Source organism: Nothobranchius furzeri, chromosome 16, assembly GCF_043380555.1.
Source record: "Nothobranchius furzeri strain GRZ-AD chromosome 16, NfurGRZ-RIMD1, whole genome shotgun sequence".
In the NCBI taxonomy this organism is placed as follows: domain Eukaryota; kingdom Metazoa; phylum Chordata; class Actinopteri; order Cyprinodontiformes; family Nothobranchiidae; genus Nothobranchius; species Nothobranchius furzeri.
The window spans coordinates 39498841-39523536 of NC_091756.1; the positions used below are offsets into that span (position 1 = coordinate 39498841).

Genomic DNA, 24696 nt, shown 5'->3' on the forward strand with positions numbered 1-24696 from the left:
ACTCGGACAATAGAGCCGGCGCTCCTGCTTGACAAGTAAAAGAGCTCCGACAAGGCGGCGGCTAATTGCCTGCCCTCCCTCTATTCAGCCGCCCCGCCACGCTCCTGCCATCTCCTTTTGTCCCACGTGCACTTTAAGTAAACTGCCAGTTCGCCAGCCAGTGATGGACAGCTCACAATCACTCCAACACAATAGCATCAGCACCACAACACAAGAGAGAAGAGGAGAAAGTTTAGGAAAAAAGAAAAGAGAGAAAGAGGACAGTGTATTCCACTAAAGTCTGACATTCACACGAAACCCAAAAGTACAGAAAAGTTTTAAAAACAATTAACCAGAACAACCAACAACCTTTAACCAAGCGACTGTATTTAATATGACAAATCTAAATAAACTTAGAGCAAATCTGATGTCACACAATTCCAATAACTTTAAAGTCTTGCTCTTGTTTTACTAAAATAATTACACCACCAGTTAAAAAAATAAATAAAATAAAATGTCAATTCCCCAAAATTCTAAAATGAAAAAATACAAAAAAGTAAAGCACACATTAAATATTAACCCTCTTTTATTAATATCTGAGGATTGACTGAACTAGTAAATGTGACGAACAGTCTAATTTCAGTTCAAACACAAATGCACCGTTTTAATACACATTTAATCAGCAAAAACAATCATTAGATTATTTAAGAATAATTGTATTATTCAGCACGAGAACTAATCCGATTTAGTTTGAAGTCCTGGAATAATACCACGCTGTCAGGCTGTCAGGACAAAGCAATCAAACGGCGCCTTTCATTATCCAAATTGTCAATCTGTCACTTAGCAACATAAGTGTTATAAATTGCCAAACGGAGCCTGGAAAAATATTTCTGACTAAACTCAATCAAAACATAGAATTTGCAGTCAAACAAGCAGCAGGGAATAAATAAAGAGCAATGATTAAAATATTGAAAAGTCTTACCATTTAAAAGAGCTGTATTTGGGATGCTGCTCGGTTCCTGGTTAAAACAAGCATGCTGGCACTCATGGTAGTGCACAGACTCCAAGCAGACTCCCACCACCATGTCAGCCACTAATCCACTGGGGGGCAGCACCTCATCTACGGCAGCCCCCTCGCTAAAGCCCGATGGATTAAGTTGATAAGACGGCAAGCGGAGGACCGGGCGAGAGCCAAGGTACGCTGGAGCGACTCGGAGACGGCAGCTCTTAAAGTCCCAACGTGGAAAAGGGCGGCTGGAGCTGGCTGCTCACTCTCAGCCAGCTTGTGCATTCACACCCACACTCAGGCAACGCTGCTCTTCTCCGCGCCTGACCAGGACTCTCTCTTACCCCCTCACCCATCTTCATATCCCCCCCAAAAAGCTCTTTTGTGTCCATCTCTCTTTCTTTGATAAGTTGAAAGAACAACAAAAAAGAGGGAGAGAAAGAACGGTTTTCATTCAGCGGCTTGGCAGACATAAAGGTAGCGGAGCGCTCGTCTATAGGAGTTGCCCCTAACTTGGCTAAACTCAAGCAGCAGGGCGTCCCTCGTCATGTCATTAATCCCCAAAAACTAGCCACGCTCCATTCACCGCCAGTCACACTACATTAAATGCAAAATCAAAAACACAAACATAAAAGAGGCGAGGTGTCGCAGAAAAAGGCGTTCCGATCCAGGGCGAAGGGTGTGTGGTGGGGAAGCCGTGGTACCCTTCAGTCCCGTCCGTCGGTAGCCCCAAGTTTTAATGTAAAACACAGCGCTTCCCCAAAAAAATAAAAACAAAAAAACAAAAAAATAAAATAAAAACAATCGATCATAAGACTAAAAACAGACAATCATCACCAAAAAGATTCTACCTTCAGAAAGCAGACCTCCAAGTCAGAGATCTCAAGTCAATCCGGCCAGACCACGAGGCGTCGGCAGTAGTTCAAACAAAATAATTCCAAAATACAAATAAATAAAAACAGCTGCGGATAGTTTTCAGGAGAGCTGGCAGTGGAAAATTCAACCCCGGCCAAATGACGGCTTGAAGAGAGGAAGCCCACTCTTAAAGCCGTGATCCGACCATCCACCATACCACCGCTGTGAGCCTTTTAACCACAGCAGAAAAAAATTACTATTGATCTTCAAATGGCGATAATTGAAAAGATCAAAACGATTAAACAAAAAGAGGAAAAAAATTGGAGAATGTGCTGACTTACCATGTTGTGCTCCTTTTTTGTTCCAAGTTTTTGTTTAAATAAAAAAAATGGCTCAACTATGTAGCATTGGAGGTGTCAAATTTTTGGAGCAGCCTCTTGATCGTATTACTTCCACAGTCCTGGTTTCCAATGCGTCTGAACTTTTTCCCTTTCTCTTTTATTTTGTTTGTGGTACCTAGCCTTTTTTCCCCCTGCTTAAGACTTTAAAAGCCTTCAGCTCAGCAAAGCAGCACAAATTATCTTGCCACCTTGCTCAGCTCTGATGCTTTGGCCGCTAACTTCGGAAGGCCCTTTACTACTGCATCAAAATTAGCATTGTCAAAGCAGTTAATGAATATTAATATTGTATTTGTCATTGGAGCTGGCCCATTGCTGAACTCTAAGTCATCCATCAGGGACAAGATTAAGCACACAATTATTTCTGACTGACAGGGACCAAATCTGGAAGATTTTTTCCCCCCTCCAACAATTTAAAGAAAAAGACACAACATCATCTTAAGGTACCTCCCCCGAGACAAGACAAGATTAATACACTTTTAATGAAGCAAGATTTCATGGTGCACGAACAGCAGGAACCTCAGAAAAAAGGACGAGTAGAAAAGAACATTTTTGCTCAATTTTAACCATTTTTTAAAGGACTGAAATTACAACAAATTGTAGACACGGGACAAAGTTTAAGCCAAAAAAAGGTTTTGTTTTTTTTTTGCTTTGTTTTGTTTGTTTTGTTTTTTTTTTCGGAAAAAATTGAAAATGTTTTTCCTGCGAGATCATGATTAGGCTATTTTGCCTTTTCATTTTCATAGCGGAGAGATTAATAAAAGAATGAAAGAACGACACTGCGAACATCTCCGGCTCTAAATCTTACATGAAACATTCATTAAAATCGTGGACCTCCGGCACTCTCGGCAGAGCCCGGTGGAGCTCCGACCGCTGAGGACCACACAGGCAGCCAGCATCAGCACCACCCGCTGCAGCGCTCCAGCCCCATCCAGGAGCGGCTCCGTCACACACGGCTCTCTGCACAATCCTATTCTTCCTCATCAGACACGCCACCGGCCACAATATTAAATATGCTCTGAATATTAATAAGTGTCAAATTTCTTGGAAGAACATTATTATATTTTTTCTCAAATGTGAACATTTGAAAACAAAAGAACCCCTACCTGCAAGTGTTCTAAAAAACGAAGCAGGTCGTCTTCTTCGCCCGACTGTGCACAAAGTATCATAATCTCATTTGCAGGATTTTAACAAACTCTTTTCAAATGTCCTCACAGAAAACTCAGCTCGTGTCCGTTTTCCATAATGATCTGAGTACTTCTGTGCGCTTCTCCTCCTTGAGTCTATAAAAATAAAGTTTCTGTTTGCGCTCCTCTAAAGAACACAAAGTGTGTGAGGGTCACAATAAAAATGGCAGATGTGGGGCACTAATGTCAGCAGCTCCGTGCACCGGTGTGAGTGTGGAGGTCAAGCTGCGGGCTCACCTTGGAGCGCCGGACTCCCACCGACCACCCAGCCGGCTCCCTAATACCATTAGCAACCCTTAGATGAACATACTAAATTGGCCTTTTGTTCTGAAGGTGCCGATCCGGCCACGCCAACCCGCTGGTTCTGCGGCATCCAATACAGATGGTGCTGCTTTTATTTTCTGGAAATGAATGGCGCTTAAGAACATGCTTCTTTCCCCTTAATTCTTACGGTTTCCAAAAGCCGACGGCTTTTATTTTAATCCTTTCGATCCAGCTGAAACTTTAGATTTCATTTAATTTGTAAAAATGTCTTAAATGTTTTGGTAAGAACTGAATTTGAAGGTGTTATTGTAATTTTAAAAATGTTACTGTTAAAAAAAGGTTTCAAATATACAATAGAGAGTAATTATATGCAGTTAAACTATTATAATAGTTGAAAAATTAAAATGTCATTTTTTATCACACTGAGGGATGCAGAATTTTTAATAATTTACTCAATGATTTTTCTAAAATATATTTAAATAAAATTATTGTTGAGTAATGATGTCATTTAAATCTGATTAACACAATTAATCGGTGGTTATTTGTGCTAAAATGAGCCTTAATTTATAAAAACAGACACCAAATGTGCTGATCTCATTTAAATCGAGAGCCTAAAACGGCTCCAGTATCTGTGAGGAGGAGAGGAAAGAGGGAGACGGGAGAGAGCAGCTCTGCGGCCCAGCGTGATCACATCAACGCTAGTATCAAATTAACTCTCCGACTTTGAAATTTATTGATCTGCTATTAAGACACTAGTGAACTTGATGAAGTGAGTGCTGTAGGTGACTCCGGGACTTCAAAGTCTTGCACCAGCCACATAAAACAAGCCACTTTGATCCCCGCTCCGCTCCTCGGATCTAGCGAGGGAGCATCAGAGGAACCCCCCAATTCCACTCTGTTCTCCTCACCCACTCACCCTGGGCCCGAGCTCTGGCTCGCTCCTCTCCCCTTTTATTCCACCATGCCCCGAGAACCAGTAAAGCACTGGCACCGTTTGGCTGGCCTTTTACAATTCTTGCAAGAATACTCAGCAAAGTCGGCCGCACGCCGGCGCAGACAAATCTGGCTTCTGATTCACAGACAAAATAAAGCACAACATCTGCACAGAAAATGTAATATGATGTCAAAACAACAACTAAAGGAGGCCATCTCAGCCTATTGGCATTAAAATTCTGCGCCGATAAGAAGGGGCTTCTTCATGCCAAATACGGCATGTAATAAGGCCGGCGATGAGACAGACAATGCAGAGTGGGAGATAGCAGCACTATTGTGTGATGAATACATCCCCCTCTTTGCTTAAGGCATGTCTTCCCTCTACATTAAATATTGTGTGCTGCCAATCACACCTGCCTTCTTTTATTTTGTGCCACTGGGTGGAGGTAGCAGTTAATGTTTCCAACATGCACCATATATAACCACAAAACACTGATGCAGACACAAACCACAACCGGCCCTCCAAAGGCAGTCTCTTCTCCACCGACTGAAATCATTACAGAACACTTGTGAAAAAGAAAATGTGCACATTTAGCAACAAAACAACCTGCAGAGCTGAGAAACAAAAACTCAAGCTCCGCTGAGCTGTTAACTTAGCTAGGCAGAGCTAAATAAATATTAACGATTAAATTAATCATCGGCAGGACAGCGTATGAGCTTCAGCGCTCAAAGGCATTGGGACTGTGTGTGTGTGAGAGGGTGTGGGAGTGTGTGTCTGCACTTGGAGTGCCGAGGCTAAGCCCTGTCTGTTTAATTAAGAGGGGTAAAACAGATGACAAATGCGAGACAGTTAAACATTTAATGTGTGCTCATCTCCCCCCTCATTTATTTGGTGAGGAGCGATTCGGAGTGGGTGGTGTGAAGAACGATGCGCCGGCGGAGCGATGGAGAGGAACGCAGGAGGAGGTCAGGACGCAAGACACCGCAGATTCCTGACCAGACAACTTATTTCTGCTTGATATGACAAAAAAAAGGTAATAAATCAAAGGGAGCTATTACTGATAAAGAAAACTGAACATTTTATTTTTGATATATTTTAAGTACATTTTAAGAAAATCTAACAATTAAAGATATGATCGCATCAAAGGCGTTTTTTTCTTCTTTATTTCTCTTGTGATAAATTTAATGCTTTTTTTTTCTTTAAACTGGATGATCCCTGTTGTGCACCTCCACTGAGGCACATTGCCTAGAGTCAATGTCAAATCCCAGCTCCATAAGTCCCGCAAAAAATACTGAATGAAAAGTGCCCACGGCACACGCATTCCCTCAGCTCAACCGTACATGCAATAACTCACACTAAGTTATGGCGTCCAATGTGACAAAGTTAAAATCACACATGCATAACCATATATATGTATATATATATATATATATATATATATATATATATATATATATATATATATATATATATATATATATATATATGTATGTATGTATGTGTGTATGTATGTAAGTATGTATGTAAGTATATAGGGGGTTGAAATGGTTTGAATGTGCGAGGGGTGTGGATAGAATGAGGTGGAAAAAAAAGGTTGAAAATTTAAAAAAAGTAAAAACAGAGAGGAGAAAAAGAAGAAAAGGAGGAGGAAGAGGTGATAGAGGAGGAAAAAAAATAAGCCCGGTGCCAAAAGCATATATAAGAGAAACCTTCACCAATTAGTGGGGAGAAACGGGAGAGGGAGCTGCCGCGGCGTCGGCACTCAAAGAGCCAAGCCTCGCGGCGAAGCTGTCATGTCGGCAGGATTGATCAACAGGCCTGCTATTTCTAATGGCATGTTGTCATGAAGCTGCAGCCATGGGGAGCCACCTGCCTCAGTCCTCGCACAGCGCTCGGTTCATGTGTGTGTGTGTGTGTTTATGTGCATGAAAGATGGGGTTGGAGGTATTGCAGGAGCCATACCTATTCTGTGCCCGTATATCTTTTACTAACAATTTGAAAACAGCCTGGAATCCTCCTCCCACTCTCTGGCAGTCTACCTCAAATTCTCCTGCAGGCGGAAGAAATGTGCCATATTGAATTGTTCTTTATTCGCACACAGCAAAGCCCAGCAACAATAAAAACCCAATAAAACAATTAGAAAACAAAGGACTAACAAAGGCTTTGGCACATTGACTATATTATTTATATTGTTGGTAAACTTTTTTGCCAAAGTGACACTAATTATTAAAATGTACAAATTTACACCTCAAATGTTCTGCATGTGTAATTGAAACGAGCTTGAAAAAAAAATCTATGTCATATTGTTGCAAAAGACTAATAACAAAAAACATTGTGCAAAAACAATCTGTCAAATAAATGTTTTCCAATGGTAAATCAATGCTACAAAACGTCGGATGCAAAGGAGAAGTGAAAAAGAGAAAATTACTAACGCGAAGACGTGTTACGCTAGGCGCAAGTGCCGCTACACAAAGCTGCTTTAGCGGCTAAACAAGTCTAGACTCGCCAACAATAAAAGTCAAATAAAAGTTACAGAACTTGAGAGTTCAAGGTAGTGCGGGCTACTTGGAGTGCGTGTCACGTATGGTTAACCTTTTTATCGGGCACGCCTGTGGTCTCATCAGTCGATGAAATTCTTTGCCCGCGGCGCTGGCTTAGCCGAGGGACACGGACCAATAGAAAAATATTTCATTGTGTTAGCATTTCAAATGGCGAGTGGAGGGTGGAGAGGAGGGCATCTGGAGGGGCGGTGGGGGAAGAAGCTCGAACCGATCGTTGCCAGTGGAATTAATTGCCTATTCTGAGAATAATGTCCCTTAACCGTGATCCTCGGAGGGCCGAACGCTAGCAGAGGGCACCTTTTTTTCCTTTCTTTTTTGTTTTTGTCTTCAAAAAGACGAGCGCTTTAGGGTACTGGACGTATTAGGGGTTTAGCTTGGTCCCCTTTTATGTCGGAGGGGGTTGGAAAAATAATAAGAAGCACCAAGCCAAACTCAGCTAATCCCAATTAAATATCGGTAAAAACTATTTGGCAAATATTAGCACCAACCTAATCGTAAAACACTTAAAAACGGCACGTAAATGTGTAAATCGCCAAGGCTTTGTGACTAAAGCTTTAATTATTAAAAGATGTAAAATAAGAAAGAGAAATAAACCATCTTTAAGCTAGCGTTAGATAAATGGCTCAAGCTTGCGCCACCCTGGTGGTGCTTCTATCCTTTTATTTAAGGGGATTTAAGTTCAGGCTCTGCTACACATTGGCCAAGCATATGCAATGACCCTAACTGATATTGGTGCATCTTTTGGCCACATCTTAATCTAACCTTTATAAAGCGCTGCAGCCTTTCAAACTCAAAACAGCATAAAAAACAAGTATTGTTTGCATCCAGGGATAAGGGCAGCCCCGGGAGAAGCCTCCTCAGGAAAGCTGGACCCAGGTCGGGGCAGAAGCCCTCTGGAAAAACAGCTGCTTATGCTCTCTAATCAGTAACAAATCCAAGGCCCAACTGCTAAGAAGGGGGTGAAAGAAAAAGTATTTTTAAGAGGTGGATGGAAAATCCTAAACGTTCCTTCCCTCCATATCGACCTCTGCAGGCCCACTCGCACCCCAGTGTCGATTTCATCCCTGGCCAGATGGACGGGCGAATTCGCAGCAGTCCTCATTACACGCCTCTCCTTCGCTCATTGTGAATTCAGTCAACGAAGTCAATCTTATTAACTTCCGCACCGGTTCACACATGACATTTTCTTCAATTTTCTCACCAACATCAAAAACATCAATTAGCAGCTCGAAAATGGGAAGGAGCGAATGACAGAGTCCGATAACGCAGACTTATTTGAAGCCGAGGGTAAATCTATTCTCCGGTTTTGAATGTGTTCATTACAATTACATTTTCAAAGAAGACCTCCAAATAGCAAAGAAATTAAATTTATCTCCTAGAAATGTCCAGAAATTGTTTCCCCCCTTTTTTCTTTGCTTTTTTTTAATCCGGTGTCTATCTCTCAGCCTCAGTGGGTGACACAAAGCATTGTGGTGCTGCATTTCCTTTTCCTCATTAGAACAGATCACAACTCCCACAGAAGTTGAAACCCTATAGTGTAACCTCTAGTGTAACCCAGAAAAAATTACTTTAAAAGGAGTCCAACATTTCTTCAGGAAGAAAAGAAGGCGATAAAGAAGAATGCCTGTGACCTACAGCTTCAACAAAAACACCAGACGATGAGAAATGCAATGTCTATTTTTACCCTACAAGGGGAGCTATTATCAGATTAAAGAAACGCTTTAAAGAAGAAAAATATGTTTTGAATTTAATGATTTCAAAATCAGTCTTCACAAATTTAAAACGGGGAGGGAAGAGTTTAAAATGCTTCCTCAGATTTAATTTGTTTTGCTACATTATAGACAGATGAACTAGAAAGCTAAATATTTTAAAAAATCCTGACATTAAAGGTTTTTGTGTAAACAAATTGCAAAACTACTTAAATAATATGTGTATGGCATATAAATGTACACATTTCTAATTGTTTCTTATGATTTCTAATACTAATGTTGTAATTTGAGCTATTATAAAACAGAATTCATGTGTATTTGCTGTTGTCGGATTAAAAGAGGGATCACTTATCCTCAGATTCATTGATTGATCATTTCCTGCTACTCTCCATCACCGTTGCATCAAAACGTGAAATACAAACCTAGGCATTAATGAAGCTCTCTCATGGTTCAACTCTTCTGCCTGCCGTCACTGACGAACATGTAACTCAATAAACCTCGCTCAGTAACCTTTAAGTAAAAGGCTATTTTTTGCCAATATCCAAACATTGTCAGACGGCTTCTTCATGCTTGAGTTACATCTCCGAGGGGGGGCAAACAGAGGCAACTTTAGTGGCTCTGGAAAGACGCTCGTAATGCAACTGGGGGGTGAATAAAAGAGGGGGATCGGGCCGGTTGCACAGAAGCGAGTGGATCACGTTCCTCCGGCCCATTGATTTCTGATCTTTTGACATTATTTAGTTGCTTTTTATTTTCTTGCCCGTCTTTTATTCCATGTCACAAAAGACAGAAACGTCCAAACAAGTGATGTTGGGGATATCTACTATCTGTCAAAAGAGCAGGCTTTTCCCGGCACGAAAGCGACCAAATGCTCTGACGCAGTGCCGAGAATCGGCGGGATGAAAATATCACTCTTTATAATGGAGGCTAATCAGATTTCGGATTTGCCTTCTAGCTAAAAGGAGATAGAAATGTGTGGAGCAGGAGGGCTGTAACCAATACACTTCTAGTTCGTCGCCACCCTGACCTCGAGACAAAAGGCCCCCGCTTGTTTTCTCATATAGAAACCGGTATGTACAACCTAAAGAGCAGAGAAGAAATAAGGGTCAGAGTGTCTAAAACTAAAGACCAAATATAATTCTGGGAGCTAAAAGGACAAAACGAGCTCGATAAATGCAGCGAAAGATGAAGCGGTGCATCTGTAACGCGGCTGTCGGCTGAATGTTGAACACACGGTAGCGATCAGTTCCATTAAGCGGGGATTTGATCATCTCCCCCATGTGCTTTCACAGCCCGGCTTCAGATTAGATCACTGTGAAAATGGTCAAATGGTGTGTTTATCTCTCTGTAATTATTTTGATGCAGATGACAGAGATTGGTTGTTTGCATGTGGCTAGATGAGTGTGCACAGTGTGAGCAAAGACACACAACAAAGACACACACACACTCGCCTGCATGCAAAAGTGCTGAATGGATCCCTTCAATGCCATTAATCTATTAGATAGCTTCAACAAAGGCCTGGAAATAATGTTTTACGTGCAGAAAGAAAGAAATGCAATTACATCGCCGTAATCTTTAGTTATGACTAATATTAATGTGCGTGTTGGGTGACAGAAATGGACTTTCAATGAGAGTGAAAACCAAAACCCCAGGCAAAAGCTGGGTGTGATGAGCTAACACCTAACTGCTGCAGGAAAACACATCTCCAGTAGCAGAAGTGAAACTATTTTCATTTCCCTGTTTTTTTTTTTATATTTAAATTTAAAAGCTTTCAAAGAAATGACTCTTGTAGATAAAGCTGCAGCAATAGTTGCATATTTCTCAACTGGGTGCAATTTGAGAATAAAAAGTATTCAGATAAATGCAAAGCTAATGTTGAACTGATAATAAAGCAGCAGCTTGAAATTTGCAGAAGAATACCTGATTTTTTTTAAATAAAACTTACTAATCCTGTGACTAATGTGGTGACCTTGAACTTATCCTAATACAAAGGTGACCCTGCGTACTTTCAAAGCTTAGATTAATACGTGATAGTCTGGATGATCTTCCACTCGCGCCGCCGTTCACCATAATCACCTCCGTTTTCACTTCACACGAGCGAGGCTGTGTTACCGGATTACTGGCCCTTCATATCTACTTTTTCCAATTACTTTTAAGAGTTTCGGATGGACAAATTTGCGCTTTCATGTCCCGTGTTAGCAGATGAGTCGCTGCTTCTAGCCATGAAAGGAGGATTTTTAATGAGCTGAGGTGAGGTTAATTGGTTCACTAAGACCCTGAGAGTCATGTGCTTCTATACGAAATTAAGTCAATTTCCTGTCGTTTCCCCTGGACCTATTTATTAACAAACACGTCAGCCCAATATTCAGTTGCAAGACTGAAGTGGAGATGCGGTGAAAGGTGGTGGAGGTTCTTATTGTTGCTTACCTGAATGCTTTAACTCTGATAAACCACATTTGATATGCCCAGTACAAAAACCTCTACCTCTTTAGCAGGAGTAGTACGTTCCATCAGAAACTGCTGTTTTGAGTCATCTTCCGCCCTCATGTGGATAATTGATGTACTGCAGGTGGTGAATGCCAACTCCATTTACTTTTCATTGGTCTAGAATAGCAATAAATGATTAAAGGTCTAATGGTATAATTCTAATATTTACTGCAGCCAATGTTAATAAATAGAATAATTTGTTTATTATTTCATGGCTTAATATTAAATTCTGTCTAAAACATATTTCAGTTGAAAATCACAAATAAATAATAAAAAATATTTTTGAATGCTATTCTATGAAGAGCGCTAATTTATGCACAAACACACACACACACACACACATTTTGCAGGAGTTACCTGTGTTTTAGTGCACGGAGGATATTTCTGCAAACTGGCCATTTTTAAACATTTGGGTGGAGCGAGAGTGATTTCAGGGTGTAAATATGCAACTGATTCCATTTCATTTGGAGAAAAAACGTTTGTATACACATATTAAAATGAAATCCTAACAACACCAAACGTTTCATATCTGAAACACTTCTACATTTCAAAGTGCTCTAACTCTTTAACAGAGTTGGCACGTTCTTTAAAACCTGCAGCACTGCAGCTTTAGCATATATTCTGCCATCTGCTGGAGGATCAAAGTACTGCTGTTGGAAAATGCCAATTTTATTGATTTGTACTTTTATGTAATATACAATAAAAGTTATTTGTGTGTAGATGAAGTTAGCAAATAAATGTCTATTTAATGAAAAGTGAACTGATATATCTGGCTTTAAGAGGATAAAGGTGACATTTATATATTTTTTTGTTTCCTTTTATTCTTATTCATGTGCTGTAGTTTGTCTCTGATTACTCTGCTACGCAGCCTGGATACAAACTAGACCCTTGTGATTTTTTTAGCAACAGAACAACAAGAGTGCATGAACTTACAAAAATGATACATCTACTGCAGCCTCTCAATCATGTCAGCGCCGGCGCACCGCTGCATACACGCTACATCGGCGCACTAATCTCCCACAAAAGGCCGGGCCCCTCACATGCTATTAGGAACTACATGATGTGAATCTGCTCGAGCTAAAAGACCTTGTAATCAACACCGGTGTAGATGTGTTAAGTTCAACGTCTCGTGCAGGAGGGGAGCAGCGGGGGTTCAGTGGTCCTGACAGTGTAATTACAGGTTGCCACCACAACGCAGCGGCCAGCACGCTCAACGCTAATTCAATCCATCTTCATTTCCAAGAGCAACGCCCCAACCATTGATGGATAGTTATCATTAGAGAGTGACAAAGCACTGAGACAACTGAGGCGTAGGCACCAGTGTGTGTGTGTGTGTGTGTACATGAAGTAAAAAAGGATGTGTCCTCTCAGACACACACTACTGCCCTGAACAATGGGAATATAGATGACAACAGGAATGAATACGGAGGGATGGGATAGGGAAGACGTTTGGGTCAGGAAGCAGGTCAGCATCTTACACACACACACACACACACACACACACACACACACACACACACACACACACACACACACACACACACACACACACACACAGAGGGCACTGTCTGATGCAAAAGCACAAAACCACAGGCTGTGATTTAGGCCGACTGCCTCTCTCCTCTATATTTTCAGTCTATATATTCAGTCCACGCTGGTTTCTATATCTTAATTATGCCCTCTGACTTTTTTTTTTATTCTAAAAAAACGGGTGGCAGAGTCTGAGCAGGCCGCTAAAACGAGACTCCTGTAGCCTTTACAGGACCTGACTGCACCCTACCATGACTTCTTCGGGGAAAGCTAAATATTCTGTTAGTTATATTTAGTTTTTTGCGTATTTATAAAACAAAACTTTAAACTGAGATTCTCAGACTTGTGAGGACTTGTTTAGCTGGCTCGTTGAGAGGAACAGAGTGGTTCGCTGCACTCATCCAAAACACAGCACATGCACGCACACCCTGCATATTCCTAATGCACCATAATTTACTCTCACTCACACACACACACACACACACACACACACACACACACACACACACGCACACACACACACGTTTTTCTGGGGAGTTTTTGTGCACATGCATGGAGGCATGAGCTCAGCGGCCAACGTACTGCAAGAAAACTGCCAGGCCTGCTTGCAGACCCTGCAGTTTGTTTAGCAACACTCCTTTTGACGACGCCCGAAGGGTGCAATTAAGCCCAATTAGAGCCTGTCGGTTTTATTAAGAGGCACAGACTGGCCAGGCTTGGGGGCAGTGAGGGGTAGAGGAGGGAGGGGGAAGAGGAGGGGAGAGACTGCAGCACCAATCTACTGCTGAGGACAAAACTGGAGTAAATTAGCTGTAACTAAGAGGAATGACAACTGAGAGAGCAAAAATAACAACATTTAAAGCCTGGTCAGGTTAAGCAGGTACCCTCTGACACTCTGGGTTTAAATGCGCACCAACTGGATGATGGCACTTAAAAAAGTATAATTTTGTGATCAGAGAACCTGTAGGGATCAATGGATGACAAAAGCTACTTGTCTATAAATAATCTCTGGCTACAGTGAATGCAGACATGTGTGGCTGCAGATGTCACAAAGCGTTTTCGGAAGGGGGTTAGAGGGGGCGGTGGCTGTGCAGCGATGTGCTTCTGCCCTGACACATTAGTGTCGTAGTGAAAAGAGCAATACAGCTGGCTCGGAACAAAAACTGCAGCATCTCTTTCATCAGCAAATAAAAAAAAATAAATAAATAAAAAACGCTAATGAATGTATCATTTTCCCCTCCGCACAATTCCTTTTCCGTCGACCCCTCGACGGAGATGTTTACAGATAGCTATCATTCCCCCCTCTTTTTCACATTTGTGCTTGGACACGTTTCAAAAAGACCGGACCTTTTCATCTCCCCTCTCGCTGTGAGGAAATTTGCTCCTTAATGGCTTTCAAAACAGGAAGCGCAGACAATAAAAAAAAGGAGAAGTGAGAAGAACGCTTTACTCTCCAGTCCCTCCTACCCCTCCCTACTTTGCTCCCCACCACCACCAACCGCTCCAGTCGTCGCATCAGAGCGCCGCGCGGCACACGGCTGCTGTGCCAAGGTGCCAACTGTGCCAGTCACACTGACCTCCATCTGCAGGCAACTTGATACCATCTCTTCAACTGCCGCATACTCTCTCTCTGAATGGGCTCGCTCAGTCGCAGTCGAGCCTGAATGCCATTCAGAGCTCAGCCTCGGAATTGTGTTTCAAGTTTGTGTGCTATTGTATTCTTTGTTCACAGCTGCTGCGTAAAAAAAAAAAATCCTTTATCACCACACTGAATACCAGAACAGTTGTACTGCTGGAATGCACAGAGGAATACATTACCGCCTATCAGGCAAATTAGAGCTGATTTTTCACAAGACTTTATCAATGACCCTCAGAAGAGGAGGGCTGAGCTGCTACGGACCGGCCCAAATTGCTACTAAGACGCCGTCTTGCCAAGTACTACTATTTTACCAGTATATGTAGGTGTCTGTTTACTCATGTTGTATTCATAATTCCGCCTCCTGCAGGGCATCCGTGTCCACCGAGTGCCCTTGAACATGCCATGAGTAGTCTTTCTGCGCCTCAACTAAAAAGAGACCTGAAAGACAGCTACACACGCTTCCGCACAGTTGGATAAAACAAACCTTAACCACACAACTCAACCTCACCAAAGAGATAGATTTTTTTTTTTAAGATGTTCAGAAGACTGTTTTTTTCCTCTCTTTTCTTCTTTTGCTTTTGCTCTCCCTGGGTAAAACAAATGCATCATTTTTCTGTTTAAAAAAAATCTTTACTCCCTTCTCTCCCCTCTCATTGTGCCGTTTCCGTGTATGGAAGTGCTCCCTCCCATTGATTTCCTCCCAGCCAAGTCCCTACCCTACACGAGCTGCTTCCTCACTGGTGTCATCTCCTTGTGCCTTTCTCCTTTTAACTGTTTTACTCTCACGGAATAATGTGCAACTGCCAGACTGGTGGTGGAAAAACTGATTCATGCGCTCAAAAGTTTTGGCTATTGATTTCTTTTTGATGCAGACGGGGGGAAAGAAACAGCTCAAACCTGCGGGGAGCCCGTTTGATTGTGGCTACGGCCGATCCACTTGGTATTGTTGCAGCTGGTAAAGCGCTGTGCACGTTTTGTCTGAGCAGTAGACGCCGTTTTGTTGTGTTTTTGTGTCACAGATCAGTGCTTGATCTGCTAGAGTCAGCGTCACGGATGCATTTAGCCGCTGAACTTGTAAATAGCTGCCGTTGGATTGGAATTTTTAAGGTAGGATGCAATAATGAAATAAAGCAGAGAGAATCAAGAATGCCTCTGCAACTCGCTCCGTTTGTGATGTGTGCCTGTGTCCACTGGGGGCTACAATTAGCCCATCAAACTCATTTTAGCCGGGAATCCATGCTGCCTCTCCAATCCCCTTTTTCTGACTCTCCAAAGCCCGGACTCCTCCAAAGAGACAGGCCAACTTGTAAGACTGGGGGTGGTAGCCTTTGAAGTGCCGAGTTAAGCAGAGGTCTCCTTTTTGCTCATATCAAGGCTGAGAAGATATAACTATTAAAATGGCAGGAGAGGCAGGCCATCGTCACGGTTAGACACTGACCCTTGCAGGTGTGTGTGTGCGTGCGTGCGTGCGTGCGTGTGTGTGTGTGTGTGTAAGAACACATCAATATTTGAGCTGCGACCTGATGAAGTTAGAGCAGTCACATACATGTTTCAATACGTTTTCATGCCAGTGCCATAAATCTGTCATGTGGCTTCTCCTGGCAGGCCAGATTTCCGTCTGCGTCTGTCATTTACGAGCTTTCCGTTCTGCAGCAGCAGCAGCGCAGCATTTCACAACTCTATCTGGCCTCGTGGCCTCGTATTTAGCTTTGGTGTTTCACATAAATCAGTCAGACGTGACTAATTAGCATCTCTCACCAGCTCCTAGGAGACAAAGTAATTTGCAAAGCAGAAATATGTATTTGTCCTATATTGTCGTAAACTGAGTCGATGCTCTAATCTTGGCCAAATAAACTTTTTTTATTATTTAACTGATCAAATATAGTAAAGTTCTTAATAAAAATGAACTGAAAGACAGAACTCAGGATTTTCCATCCAATCCCACGACCCTAAACTCTGGTCCAGTGGTTCAGATGAACTGCTGGGGTGCGTTGTGCAAGACAAAGCGGTCCAGTGGAAGACGGCCAGGTAATTGCACTGAGCTGCCCAAGTAGAAAGTCCCGCTAACGCAGCCAAATCCTCAAAAATTTTATTTGCATACACAGTTCGCAGCTCAGACAACTCCACCTGCACACACCTCCCTCTAACACACACACACAAATGTGCACGCTCATGCACTCCACTCAAAACAAAGCCCACATTATGTCAAGGAGGATTACAATGACTCCAAGCTGACCCGGCTCAGCAGCCACTCTGCTTCTGGCGTGAGCGGGCCTGAGTTTAACGTCTGAGGTGAAAAATTGTGTGCAGTTTAAACAGGTGTGTACTTATGCAGATGCACAGCTCTAAACATGTGGTTTGCATTAGTTGCTGCAGCAAAGCCAAAGAGAGCCCTTTCCCTAGAGCAGGAGTCAAGCCAAACATGTCATTTTGGGTTAGTGATCCATTCCCTTTCAAATCCCTGAATACAGGAAGTGGACCTTTCCTCAATTCTGAAGTCAGTGGATAAACAAGTCGCTAGCAGCGCCATATGATTGTTTTAACCTCCAGCCAAATGTGGAATTGGAGAGTCAACAGTTTCAACGTCAATTGGAAGTCTGGCACAGGAATAATGGGTGCGGCTGGTGCCAATTCACCATGCTCTCCTTTAAAACACGTATCTGTTCCGTTTCATTTGGTTGATCCTAGAGGTAACGGAGATCCTCACACGGGATTTCTTTTCAGGAAAGATCCGGTTGGAGCTTAAAACGACTAAACACCAGAGTGCTAATATTTCAGATGCTCTACTGAGGTGACCTTATCACCTTTTCTTCACTTATTCATTTAAAGCTAGTCAAATATACGTGGATGAAGAGACACACGCTTCATGAATGGATGAATCTACAGCCGGAGAACAAAAGCTACAAGGGTGAGTCTTTGTTTTCTGGCAAAGGCACAAAAGCGGAGGAGAGAGGTGGCATCGTGGCAAGTAAGCTGCACCAACAAAACAAAAAAAGAAGTCATGCTTCAGTGACGTAAGAGGTAGTCTTTCTCTCTTTTTTTTCTAGAGAAAGAATGAGATTTTTTTTAAATGCCATGGATTCCATTGAATGCCAGTGAGAATCAAGCGAGCTATTCATGCTGCCAGTTGATTTAGGCACGCCTCGCTACACGCCAATCAGCCCGAGTCCCGGCCTCGCCAGCCACTCAGCCGTCTGCCATTCTAACGCAAGATGGAGACAGCGGCAAAAGTTCCAATTAAAATATCCATTCGTGATGTCTGTGCAAAGGGGCCGGGGGGTGGGGGCTATGAACAGATAAATAAATAAAACAAGCACCAGTTCTCTTTTTATTATTTTATTTCTGATGGTGTAGGAGAAAAGGCAACAAAAGCTGCCAAAATTCTGCGGACAAGCCACATACTTGAGTTTTCTTTCTATACAAACTAAAAAATAAGTGTGTGTGTGTGTGTGTGTGTGTGTGTGTGTGTGTGTGTGTGTGTGTGTGTGTGTGTGTGTGTGTGTGTGTGTGTGTAAGACAGTCTGAGCGTGCACGGGAGGTAGGAGCGTCTTGTTATGAGAAACAGAGCATGTTGCAGATAAGAGGGCGCCGCTGTTCAAAGAAAAAAGGCAGGCCAGGAAAGTGCACACCGATTCGACATCATCGCCTTACTGTCCCTTAATGAGCCTGGAGAGGAAAGCCTGGTGTCCACAGAATCCGCTCCTGTCTCACTCCAATCACGCTGCCTGGCTTTTTATTCAAATCTCACACACACAGCTGTCACACAGCCAATCTGGCCGTGCTGTTTATCTTACTCCAGGAGGATGTTAACAAGACAAATGAATGAATAAATACACAAATAATGTGTTTAGGTAATGTTAATAATGCATGAAATGGAAGCTGCGTCTTGACAGTAGCGCTGCACTCAGGATTCCTTCCAAGTTTGGTGACAGGCTTGTTTATTCTTTTCCCATCATGCATTTCTCTGCATCTTTGGAAGGTGATGTCTGGCCAACGCTGCTGAGTCGTCTACAGTCCATTCTACTGATAACAAAAAGTGGTCTGACACATTTAGACTTTTCTCTCGTGAAAGGCAGCCCGTACGCTGTCAGAACTGAGCCGTCTCCTCCTTTCATCCAAAAACCTCCCGTATGATCCAAAACCTCCTTTTCACCCCATCACACTTCTCCTCCTGCTATTCCGTGATGGAGTAACTTTGGCATTTTAGCTATCCGAACCACTGGAATGGATTGTGGACGAGGTACATAAATACGCAAGTGTACGCACATCTGCTTAGGTGTGGAGGAAAAAAATAAAATAATGCTTCAAAATAAAAGTGTCCCAAAAAAACAGGAGTAGGGATAACTTGTACAAAAACATCAACTTCTTTCCCCGGGTTGAGACTAAAACAGGGCCCGGCTCAGACTTGGAAGACAAAGAAAATACAATATATAAGTGGGGGAAAAAATAACAACATGCACATCAAAAACAGAGCCCAGCAAATCCAAGGGAAGTTCAGAGAGGTCTTCACTGGAACTGAAGAAAGAAACAAAATCAAATAAATTGGAAGGGTTCAAACCGCTCAAGCTGCCCCGACAAACCAGGAAACACTGTTTAGAATATATGAGGAGGGTGACGGAGGGCGATGCTTAATGACTCAGAAAGCAGATACCCCGTGTTTACCCCGGCAGACTCCAAAGAAAAGCCCCTCTCTCCCGTTAGAAGGCGGGTGGGGACAGAAAACTGAATTCAAGGCAGCTTAAGTGCTCTCTGGAATCACTCAGCATTCCCCAGCCTTCTGCACACAAACACAAACACACACACACACACACACACACACACACACACACACACACACACACACACACACACACACATGGAGCAGAAATTTGACTGTGACAGTGTATTCATCCATAACAGTAAATTGTTCTTTGGGGAATTTGGCAGGGCTTCGTGTTCTCCCCTCCCATCTTTCCCACTACGGTCCCAGTATGCTCTCCTTTTCCAAAAAGCTGTCTCCATCACTCTCGATCACAAGCTGCTTGTTCATATGTAAAAAGCAGACAAGTTGCCAAAGAGATTGAGGGATTGCTCCACGCTAAACTATGATAAAACCAGAGGTATCCATGAGGATCTGAAAGTTTAAAGGAGGGTAAAAGAATTTCTGCTCGGGAGAGTCCCTGAGGAAACTTTGGAAGTTATTTCCTGTTTGTTTATTAAAGTTGATTAGTTGTGTAATGATGATTGGAGCCTAAAACACTGACACCTTAAATTACTATAATTATTGTTTCATGAGTCTCAGCACTTCCTGATCGGTGCGTTAGCTCTGCTATCTGCACGTGTATAAACAGTTTGGCACGTTTAAAAACTTTTTTAACTTCCTTTGAATGTAAAGTCAAGGAGGAAAGAAAAAAAGTTTTCCAAAGTGCTCTTGAGCCTTAAATCCCAGATTTCCCCAAAGGGATTTTTGCCATTTCAGGTCCTGATTTGTGTTTTCTGACAGCTCTAAAAAGAAAATTCAGACAGGTACTAATTATTATAGTTTCAATCAAATTGTGGATAATGGACCGCTTTAGTGTTCATCTATGTTTCTGCAAACGGCAACCCCTCCTGGTTCTGGTGGGCATCTTTTCCCAGATTAAATTCTAAATGCATTGAATTGGAAATAAATAATTGGGAGTAATTTACACATGAGGTGTCCGTCTTTAAATAAACGTACATGTTGTGTAGCCCAAAAAAGCAAGTTGGCCAACAGAGTCAAAAAACTCTCTGGAGTTTATTTTCACTTGTCATGGATAAAGTCTGTGGCTACAGGACACATCGGCCCTGATGGTGACCTAATTCGGTCAAAATGTGTTGGTCAAACACTTTTGGTTTTACATCTTGTAAAATAAAGTGAGTCTAACTTTTTTCTGTTGCCCAACTTGCTTTTTTATTAACAGACATTTTGTTTATTCCAAGAAAGACCAGAGCAGCACCTACGAGCTTTAAACTGGACTCGAATGGAGTTTGGTTACTTCCTGTGTAAAGTCCACAGAGTTCACACTTTTTACATTGGAGCTAATGGAGCTAATAGAGCTAATGGGGCTTTATCATTGAAGTATTAAATCTATTTAAATAAATGTGTTTTATGTTCTTCCAAAGAGTTTTAGCTTAAACCTCAGTCTTCACTGATCATTGACTCCCAGGTTCTTGTACGTTCTACAAAGCAAACACACTTCTAAGTTTAGATTGTTCCTAAACAAAAGCTAGGCTAGACTCCTCTGAGAAACCCAATAAAGTTCATCCTGCTTTTAACTGCCAAGTTTCACACTTCCTAGAAAAAGAAGCAACTGTTTGTGAGGAACCACCAGAGTAAAAACAGAGTTCATTTTCCAAAAGGTTGTTTTTCTTGGTGACTTCTAAATTAACAAAGCGTCTTCAAGAAACTGGCCTTCCTTCGAACCCATTTGGATTACCATGACCTGGATGATCGAGAATCTTCACCAGAGTTCATATTTGTTTATTAAAGTAACACCAAAAAGTTTTTTTAAACTTAAAGCTAGAGCTTTAACATTGATCTCACTGATTGTTGAGTTAGAAACCTGATCGGTTTCATTTTTCACACCACTCTGCAGCCCTTTACTGGCCAGATACTGCATTTAACAGTTTTGTGGAGTGAGTAGGTGTTCTAGGGGGCGCTCTTATACTTGCACTATGGCTGTTAGCAATTTTCTGTGCAGTTAGCTTTTTCAGCTTGCTGATTGCCAAAAAGCACAAGAAGAAAAATGTGTAGAAGAAAAATGTGTTTGCTTTCCTGCTAGCATCATGGCGGAGCATGGAAGTAAAAGTAAGAGTTATGTCTTTGGAGGTGAAGCAAGGAGATAAAACTGGAGTGAACATTGGCGTGGCCTACACTAGTTTGAGTATGCAGAAAAGGGCTGTGAAGTCACGTGCTGATGATGACCTGGCTTTGTTGCTACTGGACTTGTAAGTAATAAGATTGTTTGTCCAAAAGTGTGGATCTTCTTGATTTCTGACTTATTTAGCAAAACTTGGCTCATGTTAGTGTTAGCTCATTGTTAGCGCTAGCTACAGCAGGCTGCTGCAGGGTTGTTTATGGCAGTTGTTTCCACCTTCAACCAGTGGGGTGGAGTAGCAGGAAACACCTCTGTGTTACTTTAAAAGACTGAAAACAATAATTTTGTCCACAAAAGAACAAAAAATATATATATTTACTGAGCAGTAAACTTAAAATATAACCGAGTTGAAAAGTTGACACTTTTTTTTACCCCTTCCTCTACATACTCTGCTTTCTGTGGTTCAGCCCTCTGCTCATTCCATACTACAGCTGGGGGGGGGGGGGTATGGGGGGGGAATGAGGTCAAGGATTGCTTTACTCCAGCCCCCTGCACCTTCCCCTACCAGCCCCTCTCACTTAAAACCTCATACCATCACTGCGGCCAAACTCCCCCACCCCACCCCTTCTTTTCCAGCCCCATTTCTACCCTCCTCTCTCCTTCACTCCCACCCTTCCCGTGCCCTCGGCCCGGTGCTAATTGGTAAATCTGTTGAACCATGCCATCGCCAACAATGAGACACCTGGAGTTCTGTCAAAACAAGTTTCTGTGCGAAAAGGCCTCCAGTGCTCCTACAGTGGCATGCATAGCTAAGGCTTTCTGCAGAATGCAACCCATCTGGTGGAATCTGCCAAAATGCAGCGCTGCCAGTAGTGGAGGAGTGGTTTGTCAGGAATGGAGATTAATCATCAATAATAGGGCAGAGGTCTGAGCACAGCTCCTTCAGAGAATCCCTAATAAAAACTAATTATGATTGACATTTTTAGAACGCTAGTCCAAATGGACCTGAGAGTCAGAGCCGACACTCGGATGAGTTGATATTGTCTTGTGCAATCATATAAACAAATAGCATTGTCTCCCTGACCTCCGTCACCCCGTCATCCGAGACTCAAGTTACACTCTAAGACAGGAGCACAGAGCTGTTGTAGACAAAGATGAGTTTGTAAGACACACACATGCAGAAAGACAGACCGGCACACCCAGCAGCCATCCTGCCAGACCTCGTCAAACAAGTTTCAGCAGAGACAGGAGGGAGGGAATGGAGGCATCAAGTTGACATGCAGAAAGAAAAAACTTCAAATCCGTTTGGCCCATCAAGCATGTTTCCGGCCCTTTTTTAAATAAAAAAAGTTATTTACAACAACTAAGACCCTACCATGTGTGCATAATGAACAAGAAATTGATTAGTCAAACAATTCAAGTAGGTCCTCCAGAAGGCCATGGTTGCCTCAGAGGAGATTAAGATTTCTCCTCTAGGCTCCGTAATGCCAGCCTATTTCTGGCTTCACAGTGCCTGACTGAGGCGAATCAAAACAAGGCTTACTGAAGTCCCCAGCATGTCAGCGCCGCAGTAAAAACAACACTAACCTTACCTTCAGGCTTTATTATTTTACAGCTTGTATTCTGGGGAAGTGTTTTTTTGTTGTTGTTGCTTTTGTTATTTTTTAAATTGTTGCAGGGAAACCGGCTTAGGAAGGGGACATTCGGTGTTACGTCTGAGTGGAATCCAGGTATCTTCACTCTAAATCCTCAACCGATGAACGTAAACACTGTTATTACTTCCTATGAAACTGTTAACCAGTCTCTGAAAGGAGAAGGGATTAAAAGCAGCTGCACCAGAAAGCACAAACAGAACAAACAGATTTTCCACTCATGCTGCCGGACTGAAGGCTAATTTGAGCAAAAAGGACTGTTGTGTTTTTGCAGTAGTGACTCCCCCTGAAACCGGAGTGATTCATAAACTCAGACATGATCCAAATGCACAAGAAACTGGAGACAGAAGAGTTTTAAAGCCAAATAATGCTAAGCAAAAAAAAACCTTAACAGTCTATGTAAAAAAGAGATGAGATGCTGGATGTTATCCAAGAGCAAGGCAGTTAGGATAGAGCACAGAGCGATCATCATCAGGATTGTGTAGAACAAATAAACACAGATCATTCAGTAATCAGACGATAATTTGAGTGTGAATCAACTAAAAAAAGATTCAAATAAAATTCCAAGCAGATATTTTTAGAGTCAAAGGTCTCTCACCAAATGAAATTGGTGAAGGCTCAGATCTGACTGTCCGGGGAATTCCCAGCAGAAGGGCCCCTGAAAGGCAAAGATGGATGTTTCCAAGTCACACAATTATATCAGCTCTCCATCTCTCCTTTATTCTCAATCACACACACACACACACACACACACACACACACACACACACACACACACACACACACACACACACACACACACACACACACACACACACACACACTCCAGCTGAGCAGGTTTTATGCAAAAGGACCATGTTCTCTCAGAGATGATACACACCCTGGGCTCTTTTACTTATTTAAACGACCACCTCATCTGTGCTGGCTCAGCTCTCTCCTGGGTGCTTGTTTGACCCCTTTAGAAGTGATTTCTACACAGAGAGAATGGGAGAACAGCGGCGCCCTGCTCCTAACACGGCTTCTGGACTGGCTGGATGGCTGTTAAAACGGTGTTTCGCTTTGGTAAAACATTTCATCGCCTCAGCGTGAACTCAGACGTTCGGCGGCGTTTAGCTGATTGGAAAGGGGGGTTCTGCTGTCACCACCGCATTCTGGCAAGGGATCAGGAAAAGTAAAAAATATCTGAGACATGGTTTTTTTTTAGCAATGGTGAAGTTCAAGATGTCTAAATTTATGATCAAATACGATGGCTTTTGAGTTTCTGGAAGAGAAATCCATGAGATGTTTACCTGTTTGGTAGATTAAGTGCTGTGAAGGTATGTGGCCTTTACAGATTTCTCCTGATTTTGTTTTGTTTGTTTTCCTCCATCACACTAAAACGCTGGAGGAAAAAAGTGACCCAAAGTAACTTAATCTTAAGAGAAAAAGGGATTTGAGCTTTAAACTCAATTGGTTGGCCATTTGTCGCATTCCTCTTTGCAGACATTATTTAAATCAGCCGCAATGAAGGGTTTCTAGGCTGAGTGACCTGTTTTGAGTCAAAGGTCAGACATTCTCCTCAGGATTCTCAGGTAGAAAGCAGAATTCATGATTTTATCAGTCACAGAATGTGGTCCTGAGACAGGAAAGCAGCCCCAGACCATCACACCACCGCCACCATGCTTGACTGTTGCAATG

At 42.4% G+C, this 24696-nt stretch overlaps 1 protein-coding gene across 31 annotated transcripts in view; it reads right to left on the reverse strand.

The window, feature by feature from the left end:
* The window catches only part of tcf7l2 (transcription factor 7 like 2), an 85693-nt gene that overhangs the window by 23453 nt on the left and 37544 nt on the right, over positions 1-24696 (reverse strand). For 16 of the 31 annotated variants that reach the window (XM_015962608.3, XM_054749737.2, XM_015962611.3 and 13 more), the window contains exon 5: positions 23618-23677. The exons of the other annotated variants lie outside the window; for them this stretch is intronic. In XM_015962608.3, coding sequence (XP_015818094.1) covers positions 23618-23677 — 60 coding nt within the window. The remainder of the gene's footprint in view (positions 1-23617; positions 23678-24696) is intronic. 31 annotated transcript variants of the gene reach the window in all.